Genomic DNA, 16,456 nt, shown 5'->3' on the forward strand with positions numbered 1-16,456 from the left:
AAAAGTTCGGGAAATTTTCAAAAAAAATACGTACTGCGTTGATCTATTGACCATGAAGACTCTATGGTTATGGGTGTCTCAACCGTCCATTAGCCGATTGGACGTGATGGATGGAGAGATTGGCCTGAAGTGCCGCTTGCCTCGGGTTATGTCCATATTAGTCCAAGTCTTGCGGGTGTTAATGGGCCAGTGCTAGTTCCTCGGACTATCAGGCCAGACTCCGTTGGGGTAGGTCTGGGCCACATGCTAATGCCCACAGGCCAAGCTAGGACCGTATGGCCGAACCAGCTTCAAAGCTTTTTAAAGTATATAATACATTCTTTTTCATATTTATATAGGTTCCAATGGGCCTTGCCCGTGTTTTTGGGCCATGGTGGGGCTGAAGCATAACTATCATGAAATTGGATTGGGCTGGAAACCGAATTTTCGGGCCTGGGTTGAACTAGGACTGCAAGACACTAGTCCAAGAGAGGCTCATACCAGGGCTGCTCTGCCCAAACCTGGGCTGTTAAACAGCCATGACCATGATTCTCTAGGTTCACGTGGATACTGCATACCTTCCCAAACCAAAAATTCAACCCTCGATGAATTTCAATAATTTTGAACCCGAGATTGAGATTATCTTTTACAAATAGATTGTATGTTATGAAGCTATTTGTATTTGGTATAAGTAGGTCACGAACATCTCTAACATTTAGATGTAAAATTCAAAATTGTGAAACGCTTCGCAAAGTTTTTTAAAAAAATCTAAAACTTTTAGAGAAAATGTACAAAGTCGTATTGTATACTCTCACGCGGCAAGGGTATATATCAATATAGCGTATTCCCCTTGGGTTTTTATACGAAATTGAGAAATCCAATTAGAATCACAGGATGAGTATTTTGGAATGAAAAAAATTGATTTTATTTTATTGTACATTTAGATCATCTCCTAGTGAAGCAAATTCAAAACTTAGGATATTATTTTTGTTTTGAACGCTTAGCTCTGTTTGATAGGCCCACAATATTAAGATATTTTAAGATATTGCAAGATCTTGAAGTTCCCAAATGTTTGATAACACAAAATAAATTACATAATATTTGAATATAACCCAAAAAACATAATCCAAAAAAAAAACAGTTTTGACTTGAATTTGGAAAATTTAGAAAAGCACTAACTTGCACGTTTGCCTTTCTCCGTCAAAATATTGGTGCCCGAATGTTACCACTCTCATGTCAAAAATTTAGCCTCCCTCCTCTTTATAAGGTGGAAAGTGGGACACCTTCATGGTGGAAGTGGATGCGTCTTTATCTCCAATTCAACGATGCGTCTCTCCCAAATTCAACAGGATTTTTTCTCTCTATCTCAAAACCTTTTTCTCTCAGGTTTATTGGTTTTAAAAAAATCTTTTTTTTTTTTAAAACGCATACCGTCATTATAAAGAGCAAGAGACAGAGAGTGAGATTCAATGATACTAAATATTGAGGTAGCTACGAATTCAATACGAAATACGCAGTTTGTTGTCTTTTTTTATGCACAGAGAAGTTCAATTAATTTCATATTTTATTGGCATATACAACAAAGTATTTTGGGTGGACTACTATTTTATATATTTGGGTCTTTGTGTTTTCTTTTAATTAACTGGAATCCTCTAATGAAGGCATTTTTTTGTTTATTTTTCTTTGAAAAATAATGATATACATTGATTCACAGTTCTTGTTATTTATTAATTAATTATTACGTTTATTATTGTTGTTGTTGTTTCATTTTATGCTCCCAATAAATCTATAATATGTTTTGTGTTGTGACAACACAATAAGCATTGTTGTTAAATTTATTAAAAGTTTCAACAAAAAAGTATTACTCTAGTGACAGTAGCAAGGCTATAAAATTATTCTTTAATGGCTCTAATATATCTATACAATAGCCGCAAATCATAATCCTATATTGTATCATTTTTATTTTTTGACAATCTTGATTTTTTACCTGATTTTTTTCTTTCGAACTTTTGAAATAAAATCGATTTATGTATCAATATTTTATTATTCTCCGACTTGCTAACTAGGGACCATAATACCCAGAGCATTGACCATCCGACAAGTCCCAAGGACAATTCCGTGGGTCTTGATAACCATGGCCCTCACGTCTCTTTAACTATATTTATGTTTTGGAGTATTTGTTGCTCCATGTGAATAAATTAATTACAGTGCACCCACATGCAACGTGTTCCGCTTCACAAAAAACGTCCTTTACCATCTTACCTAGGAAGACATAAGATCGAACAATTAATATAAACACTTAAAACATTTCTTCCAAGTAATAAATAACCTTTGTTCATTCAATGTTTGCGGTGCTCCTTGAGCTGGTCTCCTTGACTTTGACAACTACATTTTGCTTTATCAGCAGGGAAAAATATTAAATGGGTTCTATTAAAATGCTCTCCCTTTACAAAATTCTAGCTCAATTAGGAATTTAAGATTTTAAACACATTTGAAATCACTCTAGATGCATTTTTACTTTAGATCCATCAATTTGCAACTCATAAAGTAGTGCGGAATTGATGATCTACTAGCAATTTAAATGAATTATTAAAATATAATTTTAATATAGTCTATATTTATGATTTTTTTTTTACAAAAAATCACTTATCCAAATTGAGAATCGTCAAATTAGACCAAATTTGGAAGCTAGCTAAGCAGATTTCCGCCTAGAATTGGGAATCATTCCTAATCTCTCCATTTAACCAAAATGCCTATGTTTAATTTGTTATTTAAATTCTAAATTATCAAACAAAGACGCTCTTCTTTCCTCATCTTTTCTCTATGTCTTATTTCCAAATCCTCTTGCTATATCATTGAATCGGCCTATCCAAATATTTGACTGTCTCATGTCGTTCTATTTGCTTTTAGCAAGTAAATTGAAAGTATATATATCTTCTCTACGGCAGGAGAAACATATAAACCTTTCCCAATTGAAAATGAGAATATCATATGCACCTCTTTTGGCCTCAACTCTAACTTTGGCATCACCATTGCTTCTCTAACTTTGGCATCACCATTGCTTTTTTAGTCTCAATAAAGGTTGTGTGCGGTTTTTTTACAAGAGATTTTGGATCAAATATATTGTTAGCATGCGTAACTTGCCGACCCCAATTAGTTGAAAAAAGCCTTTGAGGATGACGATGATGTTGCTATCTAACTTTTCTAGCATATACATCATGGTACAATTGCGTTATCGTCTTTATCAATACGTTATATTACTCTTCTCTGAGTTTAGCTTGTCTTGAGAACAAGTTCTAGGCAGAAATGGTTGGAGTGGTTGGTGTCGCACCATAACGTTTAGAATTTCATCATCATCAAATTCCGAGTCATTATAAATAAAAATAAAATTTATTTGGTTTGTAAAACACATGTTTCGTTCCGTCAAACTTTTACTGTGTTACTGCGACGTAATTAATCCAACTTTTTTGTTTTTTGAAACTGGCAACGTTAGATGAACGTGTATGCTACTTGGTATGCCCTTCAGACATGTTTTTGTGTGATATAATTAGCCAACTTATTCATAACTTAATGGGTAGGATTTTGGTGCTCCACCAAATTTGGGGATAGATTTTAGATCTAAAAGTTCACAGTCATGTCAACTCGATCACTGCGGTTGTGAATATATGGGAAAACAAAATTTATTACGAGCCTTAAATAGGTGTATTTTGTAGTTTTAATTAGACCGTTTAATTTAGTTGTTTAAAGATCATAATGAGATCTACAGTATTTTTAGAGCTCCAAATTTATAAATTTGAGGCGAAAATAGTATTCCACCAATCTGAAATGTGTTTCGAATCCTAAATCCCTAAAAAACAAGCAGATGAGTGAACCAACTCAAACGAATACTCCTCCAAAATTGAATATTTTCATTTTATTGAAGAGGTCGACGGTTTCCCTCCAAAAATCATATTTTAGTTTGTGGGTTTTGCTATTGAATGGGGCTGGCCAAAAACACAACTTAGTAGAGAGCTCGTTATTAACAATACCTTAATGTTTAATCAATACATTGGCATCATCCCCCTCTCAGTTAGTTAGGCTCTTATCATGATTTTCAATATTAAAAATGTCTTGTCTGGATTGGAATCGCCCAATTCAAATTGGTTATTGGTAGAATTGATCTGGTTTTCACCATATGTTAAGAATCGCTAGGGTCTTGACATAACCCATGGTCCAGCTCCACTTTTCTTTTTTATTGTTTTTCAAAATTTTAGATCATTTTTTATTTTTATTTTATTTTTACTGGCTCATGCACTTAGCTGCGATTTGCCTATGTGGACCGGATTTCCACGTGGGCGATCCTATCCATTTCTTTCACATTGATCACTTAAATTGGAGCAATAAATGCATGCAAAGGCTCCCAATGGCCTCGAGGTCACCAAAAACCAAAAAGCCTTGCTTTTTGTTATTTCTATCAGCGAGATCAATAACTCCACCACCTAAAAATAGCTATACAACAACCAATAACAAATGTTCATCCAAAAATCTTTAAGAAACTCTCATCTAAAAATATAGTTTTTCAAAAATCAAATTGGTCATGAAAATCGACATTATAAAATATGTTCCGGGTCGATTCTTTGGTGTGATAGTTTGTCCAAAAAATAAATAAATATTTTTTTATAATAAAAATGACAAATAGTAAAAAATAAAAATGGGAGGAAATAGGATGTTTCATAGATCCGGATTGCTCAGTTTCCATAGTCTAGCCTAGTTCCAACAAAATCAGAAGACTTTCTAGTTTCGACTAGGAACGGATTTGTACGGATCCCTATCTAGATCAACAAATTTTGAATCACGGTTGAAACAATGAGATTGGGAATCTTGAGAAAAAAAAAAGAGAAAAAAAAAAAGAATTGAAAAGTATTTTCTTTACAATTTATTCACCTTTAAATTTAAATTTTGGTAGGCTCCCCTTTCTTTTGCATCCATGCATGGGGTGGACTTCTGATGCTCACCACACCAAATACTTCTCCAAAATAAATTTTCAAACAATTAAAGGTCTCATCATCTCATGTACCAAAACAGCATATTCGGTAGGTTTTGCAGGTGCTCTTCTCACTTTTATAAGGCCGCCGGGTTCACATACAGTTATAATAAACTTATAGGAGGAAGGTGCACCTAAAAAACCTCCTAGACAAGGTTGTGCTCATTCTCAAAGACTCTCGAATCAAGAATCGACCGCAAGATTCATAAACATAAAAAAAAAAGATTTCTAGTACTGAAAATAGTTATTCTAACACATTATATCGACCATCATTTACAATATTGTTTAGCGTTGGTAGATCTATCGTCACCATTTTTTAAACTTTAAGTTTCATAATTGGAAGCAACAATAAATATTCATATCAATACATTTTCAGCATAGTTTTGATATACAGCTTACTTCAATAGTATAAGGTTGACACCTTATACAAACCTCACCTTGTAGATTTTAGAGAGAAAAATTGGTACGTGGAATATACGCAAGTATGGAACTAGAACGATACGTAAGCATTCGAAAAATAAAAAACGTTATCATTCGTTTTTCGTAAAATTCGGGGAACATGGCATTGTGGTAACGGCGGCAAGGGCGACCCCTCGTAAAATTCACGTGTTTTTCCAAGTTTATCGCTCTCGATTTGGGCAAAATTTTTGTTATTCTCCAAAAAGGGATAAAGAGGTTTTCTTTGGTAGGCTACATCATTTGGTATACCTTTTAAAGTTCTTAATATTTTTAGATACTTAAATATTATTGAATTGTAATACAATATTTTCAAAGTAGGGGCATTTTTGTTGAGTTAAAAAAGTAGAATGGATTTTTTATAAAAATAATATCATTCTATTAGTAATTAAAAAACAATTAAAGCATTTTGAAAGTGGTTTCACACATTATGTCGGTAATGCCATTGTTCACTATTGTTAAAGAAATGCTTTTGTTTTTGTGAAGAATTTATATTTTACCTTTGTGTAATTACTTAAAATAACCTTAGACAAAAAGTTACCGCACTATAAGATATAGGTATTTAAATGTCAAAAAATGTCGAAGATTTCAAAGGCATACACCCTAACAAAACCAAAAAAAAAAAGGTGTAATTTCTATAAGATTGCAATCTTAAAAAATCCAATTAAGGTGTACTTTCAAATTTTATCATAACATGTAATTTTAATGTAAAAAATTATTAAGACTATTTAAAATTTTATTTTCATATCTAATCATAAAATTTCAAACTAAAAAAATAGTTAAAATCAAGTAGATCTATAAACATATGAAAATTTTGAAAATGAACGATTTAGAGATAAATTATTTATAGGACTCGAAATATTTTTTTTTCACATTTATACATCTCGATGTCGAAATGATTAGTTAGAAGATTTTTTAATATTAAAATAATATTTTCTGATGGATTTTTATGATACATTTATAATTCTACATTTTAAAATTGGGACCTTATATATATTCTTTTTTTTTTTAAAGAAAAAAAAGAAAAGAAAAAAAGCGCTATTACTCATATTTTGGGTGGAAAAATCAGTAATGAGGGTTCAATTAAGAATTTCTGTTGATAAATGGGATTAGCTATAAAGAGTGGGATTTGTTAGTTGTACATGTACGTGCACAGATAAGTTCCTTTCTCTCTCTAGGTTCCATTCTCTCTCTAAGATAACATATATTTGCGGGATTTCTCTTTTGGGTCTAATCCCTTTCCCTACCCGAAAGCTTTCCATTAATTTTATGATTATCGCAGCTGAAAGTTGCAGAGAGCTCGAAATCTAGGGTAGATAGGTTTTGATGGCTGGATGAAAGTCAAAAAGCCCTAATTTTTATGATTACAGGACCACTTGCAGGACTCCTTTTGCTTGTAGGCTTGTAAGGCCTTGGCTTGTTTAAGCGTTGGAAAAGGTTCATAGTTGAGCTTTATGGCGGACTAGTAGAGAAAAAAAACCCTAATTCTGATCGTTTGCTCTGGTTCCTGGTTGTCTAACGTCGACTTATCTGACTTGATTGGTAATTGTGTACATATTTGGTTCTTGACTTTGATCATATCAGAGTTTTGAATTGAGGAGTTTTGACTTATATCAGGAGGTTATGTCCATTAAAATGGCTGTATTTCATCGTTTGGGAATGAATTGATATTTACGATTCATTCATGGACTCTAATGTAGCATGATAATGGTTTAAAACATTTTCCTTTAAAAGTTCAGTTTGTGGTGGTATTTACAGAGGAGAGGATTTCCTCTTTGTGGATTCCCATTAAAAAATATATCATAACTTGTCGTTTCATTTTAGGGTTTCCTGGTCATATTTTGGAGTCATGGAGGAAATGAAGATGGAAAACCCCATCTCATAATACAATACTCCAGGGCTGTTTCTGGGGCTGAAAGAAACAGCCTGGTTATGGTGAAGAACATAAAAATTTTAGGGATTCCTGGTTGCAATTGGGATGAAGAACAGCAGACTGAAGTTAAATCGAGGTGCTTCAAAAATACCCCTGGCTAATGGCTTTTTACCTGGTTCTCTAGGATCGATCAAAGGGTATTGGAGATATGTCTCTTCAGGGGCTTCTTGTGTTGCTTCTACTGTTAAGTCAGCAGGGGCATCGGTTACTTCTTCGTTGCCTCGATGGGAGAACACTAGCCTTCGCGATCAGGTGAAATTTCTATGTCCCCGTTTGTTATATTCCCTTATGTACACTGTGTGTCAGTTTGAATGCGAGGATGCAGCGAAGTTTGTATGAGTTGTTGTAATATATATTTGGGTTTTTTGGATATATCTATGTGATTGGAACTAAGTGTGATGCCTGTTTTTCTTGTGCCTGAGTAACAGGGCTTTATTTGTATCCATGCTAGATGATTACAAGTTTGTACTTTCCAATGTATATTTAGTTTTGTCAATGACTTCATATATGATCCCTTATATTGGTTCATTTAATTGGGAGTTAATTAGACTACATATTTTAAGTTGCTACCTCTGTCCTACCTTCCCATAATGCTGATGCTTAGAAAGGTATAAGCTTGAGGTGTTTCCCAGATTTCAGTCTTTTTCCTTAGTTTTGGCATGCACATGAGCGGCAATGTCTGTTGACAATGCTCAACTTCCATTGAAGATTTTGGAATTTCTGCCTATGAGTTCCAGTATCGTCTTTGAGCGGAAATATTTGTCCATATCATCATCTACAAAAGAAAAAATATGTCTCTGTTAATGTCTTACTTAATAATATGTAGAAAACCATTTCTTTGTATTGGTTGTGCATATGAGCATAGATGTGTGTGTTTATGTCTATGTATTTCTCTTTGTGTCCATTTATTCATTTTTCTAAGAACAACCCACTACCAGACTCCAGCTCCTTCAAAATGAAAAAGAAATCCTAACTGTTTATTATGTACTTTTTTGGAGGCAACTTCATCATTTTAAGGGGTCATGAAAAATTACGATTGCAGAGTTGGGAAATGGATCCAATGATGATGACGATGAAAAATCATGCTAGATACCCATTTATTGGGTGATACTATGTCAACATTAACCGACATGGTTCATTGCTGACATGAAACAAATTTAAGTTTGTATTGTATTCATACATGAGATTGTCCTAACAAAGTTCATCTCGCTTGCTGTGAATTCTTTAATCACTTCCATAAATAACTTTAGCTTGATTGTATGTCCTCTGGAAAAAAGTTTGTTTCATATAAGGAGTATTTATTTGAATTTTTGAGAGAGCTTAACTTACTTGAGCTTGTAAATTTCAATCCAAGGAGTTTTGGGTTTGTTAAATGTTAGATGATCCCCCATATATATTTCTGTGTGTTTAATACGTTGGATGCTTTGAAGTCCAAAAATAGTGGTATGCATGTTTCTCTAATTACATAAAGGAGTCTTTCTAGTTGTTGTTGCTTCCTCTCCTTGTCAATTTCCCATACGGATTGATTTTTTGTGGGAGCTACCGTTCTGTGGTTATTTGGTCTTTTTGAGGTCTTAGGCAAGGTTTGAGTATTTCTGGTGGAAAGGTGCATTTATTGTCTTAAAAATGTAGTAATTGAGAAATTCATACCTATAAAAAAAATTGTTGTATTTGAAAGTGCTAAATTTGTATAATTATTTCAGAAAAGATGTTTGATATTTGCTATGATGATACTATTTCTAATGCTTTTACATGGAGAAATTGATTTAAAAATGTTTGGGAGTTTCATACATGAGGATGCTATACTCGTTTAAAAACTTGTCGAGAGGTATGTGCTTGCTAGTGAAGTATCATGTAGTGCCAATGGCAGAAGTGAGATCAACATTTTGTGAGTTCTAAATTTATTGCAAGTGTATGTTTGTGCACTTTCTGATTGTTCCACTTCAAAATATGAGGTATGATCATTGCTTTCGGAATCATGCCTTCACCTGCACCGTTACCTTATCATTGATTGGACGTCCTTCTTCTTTCTAGTATAATTTTGTCTAAATGAGTGACTACTGCTTGCTCTTCTGTTGTCAATATCAATTTGTGTTGTATGATACAGATCCACTTCCTTTTTTTGTTTAAAGATGAGACATGACATATCATGTGATTCTTCTCTGATACTATATTTTTCAACCTCTAAAGGTGCAATGGGCAGGGTTTGACAAACTAGAATGTGAAGACAGCATTGTTCACCAGGTTCTTCTTTTGGGTTATACTGATGGCTTCCAAGTCTGGAAAATAGAAGACAGTAATGATGTGGTGCAGTTGGTATCCAAGCAAGATGGCCCTGCTGCTTTTTTGCAAGTGGTACCAAAACCCATTGTATCATTGGGATCAAAGGATAACTATGAATCTGTTCGTCCAATTCTAGCTCTTGTTGGAACTGGAGATCGAGATCCTAAGAGTCATGATGAGATGGGGTACTCCCAAGCTTCTGATGGGAACAGTAGGAACTTCTCGCCCTCAATTCTCAAGTTCTACTCGTTAAAATCACATTCTTATGTGCATGAACTTAAATTTAGATCTGCTATATGTGCTGTACGTTGTAGTCCTCGGATTGTGGCTGTTGCCCAGGCGATTCAGGTACTTTAACTTGCAAAAAATTGATATATGGGTGCATCATTTGTATTGTATAATTAGAATATGACTCATATTGATAAGAAAATTGAAAAAAAATATGGACAATTGCTTACGAAAATGGGTTATTTCAGATTCACTGTTTCGACACTGCAACGCTCCAGAGCACGTACACTGTCATGACTTATCCTGCATCATTAGGATGTGGTGGCAGTGGGCACTTGGACATGGGCTACGGTCCATTAGCTGTTGGTCCAAGGTGGTTTGCTTATGCTGGAATTCCTGTTCCAGTTTCAAATACTGGCCGTGTGAGCCCCGTGTGCTTGACCTGCAATGACAGTTCATCGACCTCTTCAGTTGGGTCTTCAGTTGCACACTATGCCAAAGAATCGAGCAAGCAGATTGCTTCGGGTCTTGCGGCCCTTGGCGATAAGGGGTGCAAGAAGCTGACTAAATACTGGGGTGAATTTCTTCCAGATAATAACAGATCTATGCGAGTGGGGAGGCAGACCCCAAAAAATGGGCACTATGGTATTGAGGATGCAAATCAGGCGGAGCATGCAGGAACAGTAAGCTGCGTTCCCTAAAAGCATGGAGCTTTGTTCATTTGGGGGCTTCTGTATTTTCTTTTTGTTTTTTTTGTATATATCTATATGCTTTTTTCTTTTTGTTTTTCTCCTAAGTTTTCATCTTTTATTTTTCAGGTTATTGTAAGAGACATTATTCGTAAATCTGTTGTTACTCAGTTTAAGGCCCATGATAGTCCTATCTCTGCCTTATGCTTTGACCGCAGTGGAACACTATTGGTGACAGCTTCAATTCAAGGTCATAACATTAATGTTTTCCGAATTATGCCTGACCAGCATGGCTCTTCAGGTGTTGACCCACATTTGCCCTATGTGCATCTTTACAAGCTCCAGCGTGGGCTTACAAATGCGGTACATGAATATTTATTCCACTACTTCTGTAATGCGAGATCAGAAATTACTGTAGAAAGCTCACTTGCGTCAATATGCTTGTTCATGTGTTCTACAGGTCATACAAGACATCAGTTTTAGTGATGACAGCTGCTGGATTATGATCAGCTCTTCAAGGGGAACAGGTCACTTGTTTGCAATATCACCTTATGGCGGGATGCCAAGACTGCAATCTCATGGTATTATTAATGGAATGGAAGTTACAAAAAATAAATCATTTTCTCAAGCAAGTAGTGTGGGTCCATTGGAACTTGATCAGCAGAAGTTTGCATCTGGTCCGCCATTGACATTATCAGTTGTAGGAAGGATAAAGGATCAGAACAATGGTTGGAGTGGCCCCCTTGGTGATGCTGTGCTTGCTGCAACAAGTAGGGTTAGTTTACCGTCTTTGGTAGTTGCTTCAGCTTTCCTCACCCACAGCCCTAAAACTCACCAATCAGATGAAAGTTCGGTTACTTTAAATCCCTACATTTTGATTTTTACTCCTTGTGGATACGTCACACAATATGGTTTCCACCTATCTTCTGGGGCACAAGATTTGCATCCACGCACCAATCTTTCTGGCTTTAGCGGTGCTTCCAATGAGCCAAAAGATGATCTGGATTTAAGACTAGTTATAAATAAGCTCCATAAATGGGATGTTTGTCAAAGGGAACATAGAATTGAACGAGAAGAGGATATTGCCATCTATGATGAGCATCGAGCTATTGGTCTCAAGCCCAGCCCTGACTATATATCTTATGCTGATTCTGGTCTTAGAGTTATGGAACGAAAGGTCTCATCTCAAGCAAAGTATGAGTGTTATGTTTCCAATGCTGAACTACAAACACACCAAGCAGGAGTCCCTGTGTGGGACAAACCCAAGGTATTGCTGCAGTCAGAAAACATGTCCATAAAATTGGGAAAAGAAATTTCATTTTTTTTTCTTATTTTTTTTCGGTTGAGTATGATGGCACTAACTTTTATGTAGATATCTTTCCAAGCGATGGTTATCGATTACATTGCTGAGGAACTTGATGGCATTCATGATGGGGACATTGAAATTGAAATAATCCCAACGCGCCCTATTTTGCATGGGAAAGGTGACCAGTTCCGGAATCATGAAATCCTGCCTTCAAGGTACATTGTCGTTCCTAAATTATTTCTGATCATGTTGTTCAATTCTATGTCTGTGGTGTGCCTGGAGGTGCTTGTGGCCTCTTCCAACTTTTTAGTTGGTGCTCACCATTCCTCTCTCTCTTGCACCTGTTGTTGCTCTTCCTTCTATTATTAATTTTGATATTATCATCAATTTATTAGCAAAAACTTCACAAGGGGAGGGAAGACACCGGACAAGTTATAAATACAATTTTGGAAACTTAAGGGTTGAATCCTATGTCTGGAAAGAAGTCCTCGATAACCCAAAGACCACTCAGTAAAAAAGATAGAAGGTATTGAGGGTATTCGTGAACCTATTGGCTTCCCTTTGAACATGCCTGAAAGGCACTTGTGTCTAGACATGCTTTCTCTGTCTCTAATATTTCTGAGGTTAGCAACTTGATATCATGGAAAGGAAGCCCCTTGAAAACCAGAGAGGAAACTGGAGGTGATGGAGAGTTGATCGTTGTGAAGGGGTCTGGAATTGCCATCTGGTTTTGGAGTCCGTAGGATGTCTATGAGGTGGAAAGGGCAGGGGTGTGAGTTGGCCATCCAGCAATATTGGATCTAGAGTTAGGAAAGGGTATTGGCATGTCTTAGAATGATGTGTGATGTGGGGAGAATGCCTGTCAGCTTACCTCTGAGTTCAAGGCAGATGCACCGGCCATTCTTTGGAAGAAAATTTAAGGGTGGGAAAATTGATAACTATGTTGTTTGTTAGGATCTTGATCTTGGGTAGCTATTGTTGATGAAGGAATCAATAGACATTTGTGGTTCTACCAAAGCAGAAGTCGGAGCCCCAATTATTGGAGTTTCACTGTATTCTTTGTGAACCTCTGATAGTCGTTGGCGCAGTTGATTCATTCAGTATCATGAGATGGGTTAGAGGAGAGAGAGCAGCATCATGGAGAATTTTGAAGGTTATGGTTTAATTTGTGCAAGACCCATGTCAAATCCCCTTCTCATGAGGATGCTGATCTTTTGGCTAGAGAAGGGTGTATAGATGAGAAATAGACAAGTTATTTGCTTCATTCATTGTAGAGTAATGATCCTATGCGATCCTCTCACACCCATGTGTGTAGGACCCTAAAGGATCACCATTAAATTTGACACAGATCTCTGGAAAAGTCAAGTCCCACACCCATGTGGTAACTTTTTTAGAGATCTGTGCCAAATTTAATGGTGATCATTTGGGGTCCTACACACATGGGTGTGAGAGGGTCTTATAGGATCATTACTCTTCATTGTATATCTACCCTCGATTAATTTCTACCTTGTTAGTCTACCTTCAACTCGCTTTTTTTCCTTTGTTCCTTCTGTCTGCTATTTTACTTTGTAATGCTGATGTTTGACATTTTCATGGCTTGCTTTCTGGTGTTTATTTGCTCATTATAGAGATGTGCCTATGGTTTCTTGCTAGGTTTGTCTTTCGTAATGTGGGTTTTTAAAGATTTCTTTTGCTTTCAGCTTGACTTGTTAAACAGTCGTGTATATTTCCAATTTGTCTTCACAAACATCTTGAAAACTTGTAATATTTGCAGGCCTTCTGTCCTAGTTCGCAAACCTTCCAAAAATCAAGAAGATGGAAAATTTTGTAAGGTTTCGGATGCTCAGACTGGACAATGCAACGGTTTTGGATGTAGGTCCAGTTCAAAGCAAACCCCTGATTGGCAGAGGGGATTTACAAATGAGAACCGCCCATGCCTTCCAGGTGAATGCACAAGAGAGTATGCTCCTATAGACTGGTAAAAAAAACCAACCATTGTGATCATAACCATCCAATGGAGAGAGTGAGTGCCACAAGGAAGGACACAACCCCACTAGGCAGTCCCTCTCATTATCCATCACCGTCCATCATTTCATTGGATGGTCATGATCCAATAGATTGTCTTTTTATGAAGCCCATTGGACATTATTAAACCTTCCAATTCACGAACCCTAAGTCCTAACCTACTGCTTTTCCATGAAAAGCTTATATTGTATTTTCCTCTACTATTATTGCTTCTTCATTTATTCCACTCTTTGGAATGCAGATTCAGAAGACCGTGTATTCAACGAAGTTGTTTTAAGTCCATTAGCCCATAAGCACGTATCTTCAGAGGCCTTGAATTCTGGATCTAACAACCATCAAGAAAAATCCCTTCCTTCCTTGCAGGCCCATGAAAAATCCACCTTTCTATCAATGACGTGTACAGATTCTGAGGTGCAAGAGATGCAGAGATCCCATCTCTCGTTTGCTTCTGCTTCTCCAATCCAACATTTTCCTAAATTGAATGGCCATGACACAAACACCATTGAGCTGATCTTTAATGCCGAGAAGCCATCCTTGCCAGGCGAGGATGATCAGCCGAGTGCTGCTATATCAGAAGAACGAAATGATGGCTTTGCAAATAAAGATGATAGCCTGATCGGTGAAGCGTGTGGCAAAGATGATGAGCTTGGTAGAAGGGATGATGTTGAAGAAGGGCTCTGTTTTCTTTTTGAAGGTATGCCTTGTGTCTTTGGTGGGTTGTGTAAGAACATGTTCTAGAGAGTTTCTTCGCTAGGTAATTTCTTGGGAGATTTTCAAGTTTAGGTTTTCTTGAGATATTCCCTAGAAATCTCAAGAAAAAGATACGAAAAGAATACTTTAAAAGAGTGAGGACAAAAAATTTGAAAGGGTGGGGTTTAGATGCACCCATCCGCTCCTCCAGGTCCGTCTTGGCGATGGATTGGGGATTGAAAACTTGACAGGTCTATTGTCTTGACCACCAAGCCATTAAAACTGGTTGAACTTGTGCCCTTTTCTTGGATTGATCATTTCAATTATTGAAAGATTATCAAATCTACACCCGTTTTGGAGCTCCACATCATGGATTTGAGGCCGAAATGGATTTTCAGTGATTTGGGATGTGTTTTGGATCCAAGAACCTTTGAAAACCAGGGCAGACACATAAGTTGTTGGACTCACTGAAAATTTTTCGAAAACAAGAACAAGTGTTTTTTATTGTTATTTTTATCTTTTGTCTAAATTTAAATTTCTATAAAGTCGTATTCTCTTGAATTTTAACAGTTTTTATTTATGTGACTTATCTGTAGACTAGTGTGTAATGTTTTCCCAAAAATTGCAGGAAAAAAAAGGAAGGGGTTATTGGTCTCTTGCGATATTACAAAATATCATTTGCATTAGTGCTCAATGATATTTTTGCAAGATTTTATTTTTCTTTTGGAAATATGGCAGAGTGATTTTCTCTGGCCTTCTCTAGTATTCGGAGAAAGATAGTAGTCACTATTGTGGTATTTAGTTTTGGATTTCAATTTAAAGTGCAAACTTGGTATTCTTTTCTTTTCTTCAGAAGAAGGCTAGATCAACTAGCCATGCAACAAGATCTCGTGCGAGAAAATAACGACGGATTGGATGAACAGAGGACTATCTTGTATATTCTACAGGTGCACATATTCTTTTAGCCTTGGAGGCTTCACCCCTAGTACATAGAATTTAACTTGTTATCGATTTTATACAATAGTTTCAATGCATTTAATCGGGCCACACATGGAGAGATCTATAGTGGGGTTTAGCGGTATATTTTTTTCTGTATAGTTGGCAATGTGGGGCTTGCACTGGGATTGAAGTCCAACTACTGGTTTGAGTGTGTCACTGTGTACATAGCTGTGCAGCTCTCACCCCTTTGTGGGGATCCTTGTAAGTAATTGAGACTTGGGTGGAGAGACCAAAAGGGTCCTCAATTTGTTATCAAGCTATATGCGTTCTGGATTTTAATTTCAATGAGAAAATGTTTTTTGGAATAAATTGGCTTTTCTTGTTTTCTTTGTAAGCAAGATATAAGTGTAAAAAATCTGGTATCAAGCGTATGGTGACATTAAGTACATTTATATTGATAAAAAATCAGGTATTAAGAGTAGGGTGATATTAAATACTTTTATATTGAGATTTCAAGAAATAATATTAAGACTTAAATTTTTTAAGTATTAGATAAAGGTGGTGTTTCTTTCGTGTTTCAACGTATAAATAATAGAGCACATGTGTCTCCATGTGCATGGATTGTTATTCTCCGTTTGGCTGGCTTTATCTTGTTGTCCAATGCAGATTGGGTGTTCTTAGAGTTTCTCGTAAACATCAAAACTAATCGAGGAATAATAATACATTGGCAAACCAAAACATGTACGATAAATTGGTTTGGTTTGGGTACAAAGGCAAAAAAAATAAAAAATATGGATCGTCAAAAATTAGTTAAGGTAGTGAATAATGAATATTTTGAATTTGGCTCAAAACCAAAGAGTGAAAAAAATTCAGATATGTAAAAATTGTATGTGATTATGAGTTGG

The 16,456-nt window shown here is 36.0% G+C and overlaps 1 protein-coding gene across 2 annotated transcripts; it reads left to right on the top strand.

The window, feature by feature from the left end:
• Nucleotides 1–6,581: 6,581 nt before the first annotated feature.
• Nucleotides 6,582–15,920, top strand: LOC18437682 (autophagy-related protein 18f). Of its 2 annotated transcripts, XM_011626378.3 has the most exons (10): nt 6,589–7,000; nt 7,283–7,643; nt 9,582–10,022; nt 10,151–10,585; nt 10,721–10,954; nt 11,052–11,858; nt 11,964–12,112; nt 13,672–13,841; nt 14,164–14,616; nt 15,466–15,920. In XM_011626378.3, the coding sequence occupies exons 2-10, from the start codon at nt 7,437–7,439 to the stop codon at nt 15,474–15,476; spliced, it is 2,907 nt and encodes a 968-aa protein (XP_011624680.2). In that variant the 5' UTR covers nt 6,589–7,000; nt 7,283–7,436; the 3' UTR covers nt 15,477–15,920. The 2 variants fall into 2 exon arrangements, 1 of the variants encoding a protein (XP_011624680.2); XR_016041017.1 differs by lacking the exon at nt 13,672–13,841 and having other exon boundaries at nt 6,582–7,643.
• The last annotated feature ends 536 nt before the right edge of the window (nt 15,921–16,456 follow it).

Source organism: Amborella trichopoda, chromosome 9 (assembly GCF_054954075.1).
Source record: "Amborella trichopoda isolate Santa Cruz 75 chromosome 9, AtrichopodaSantaCruz75HAP2 v2.0, whole genome shotgun sequence".
NCBI lineage: Eukaryota > Viridiplantae > Streptophyta > Magnoliopsida > Amborellales > Amborellaceae > Amborella > Amborella trichopoda.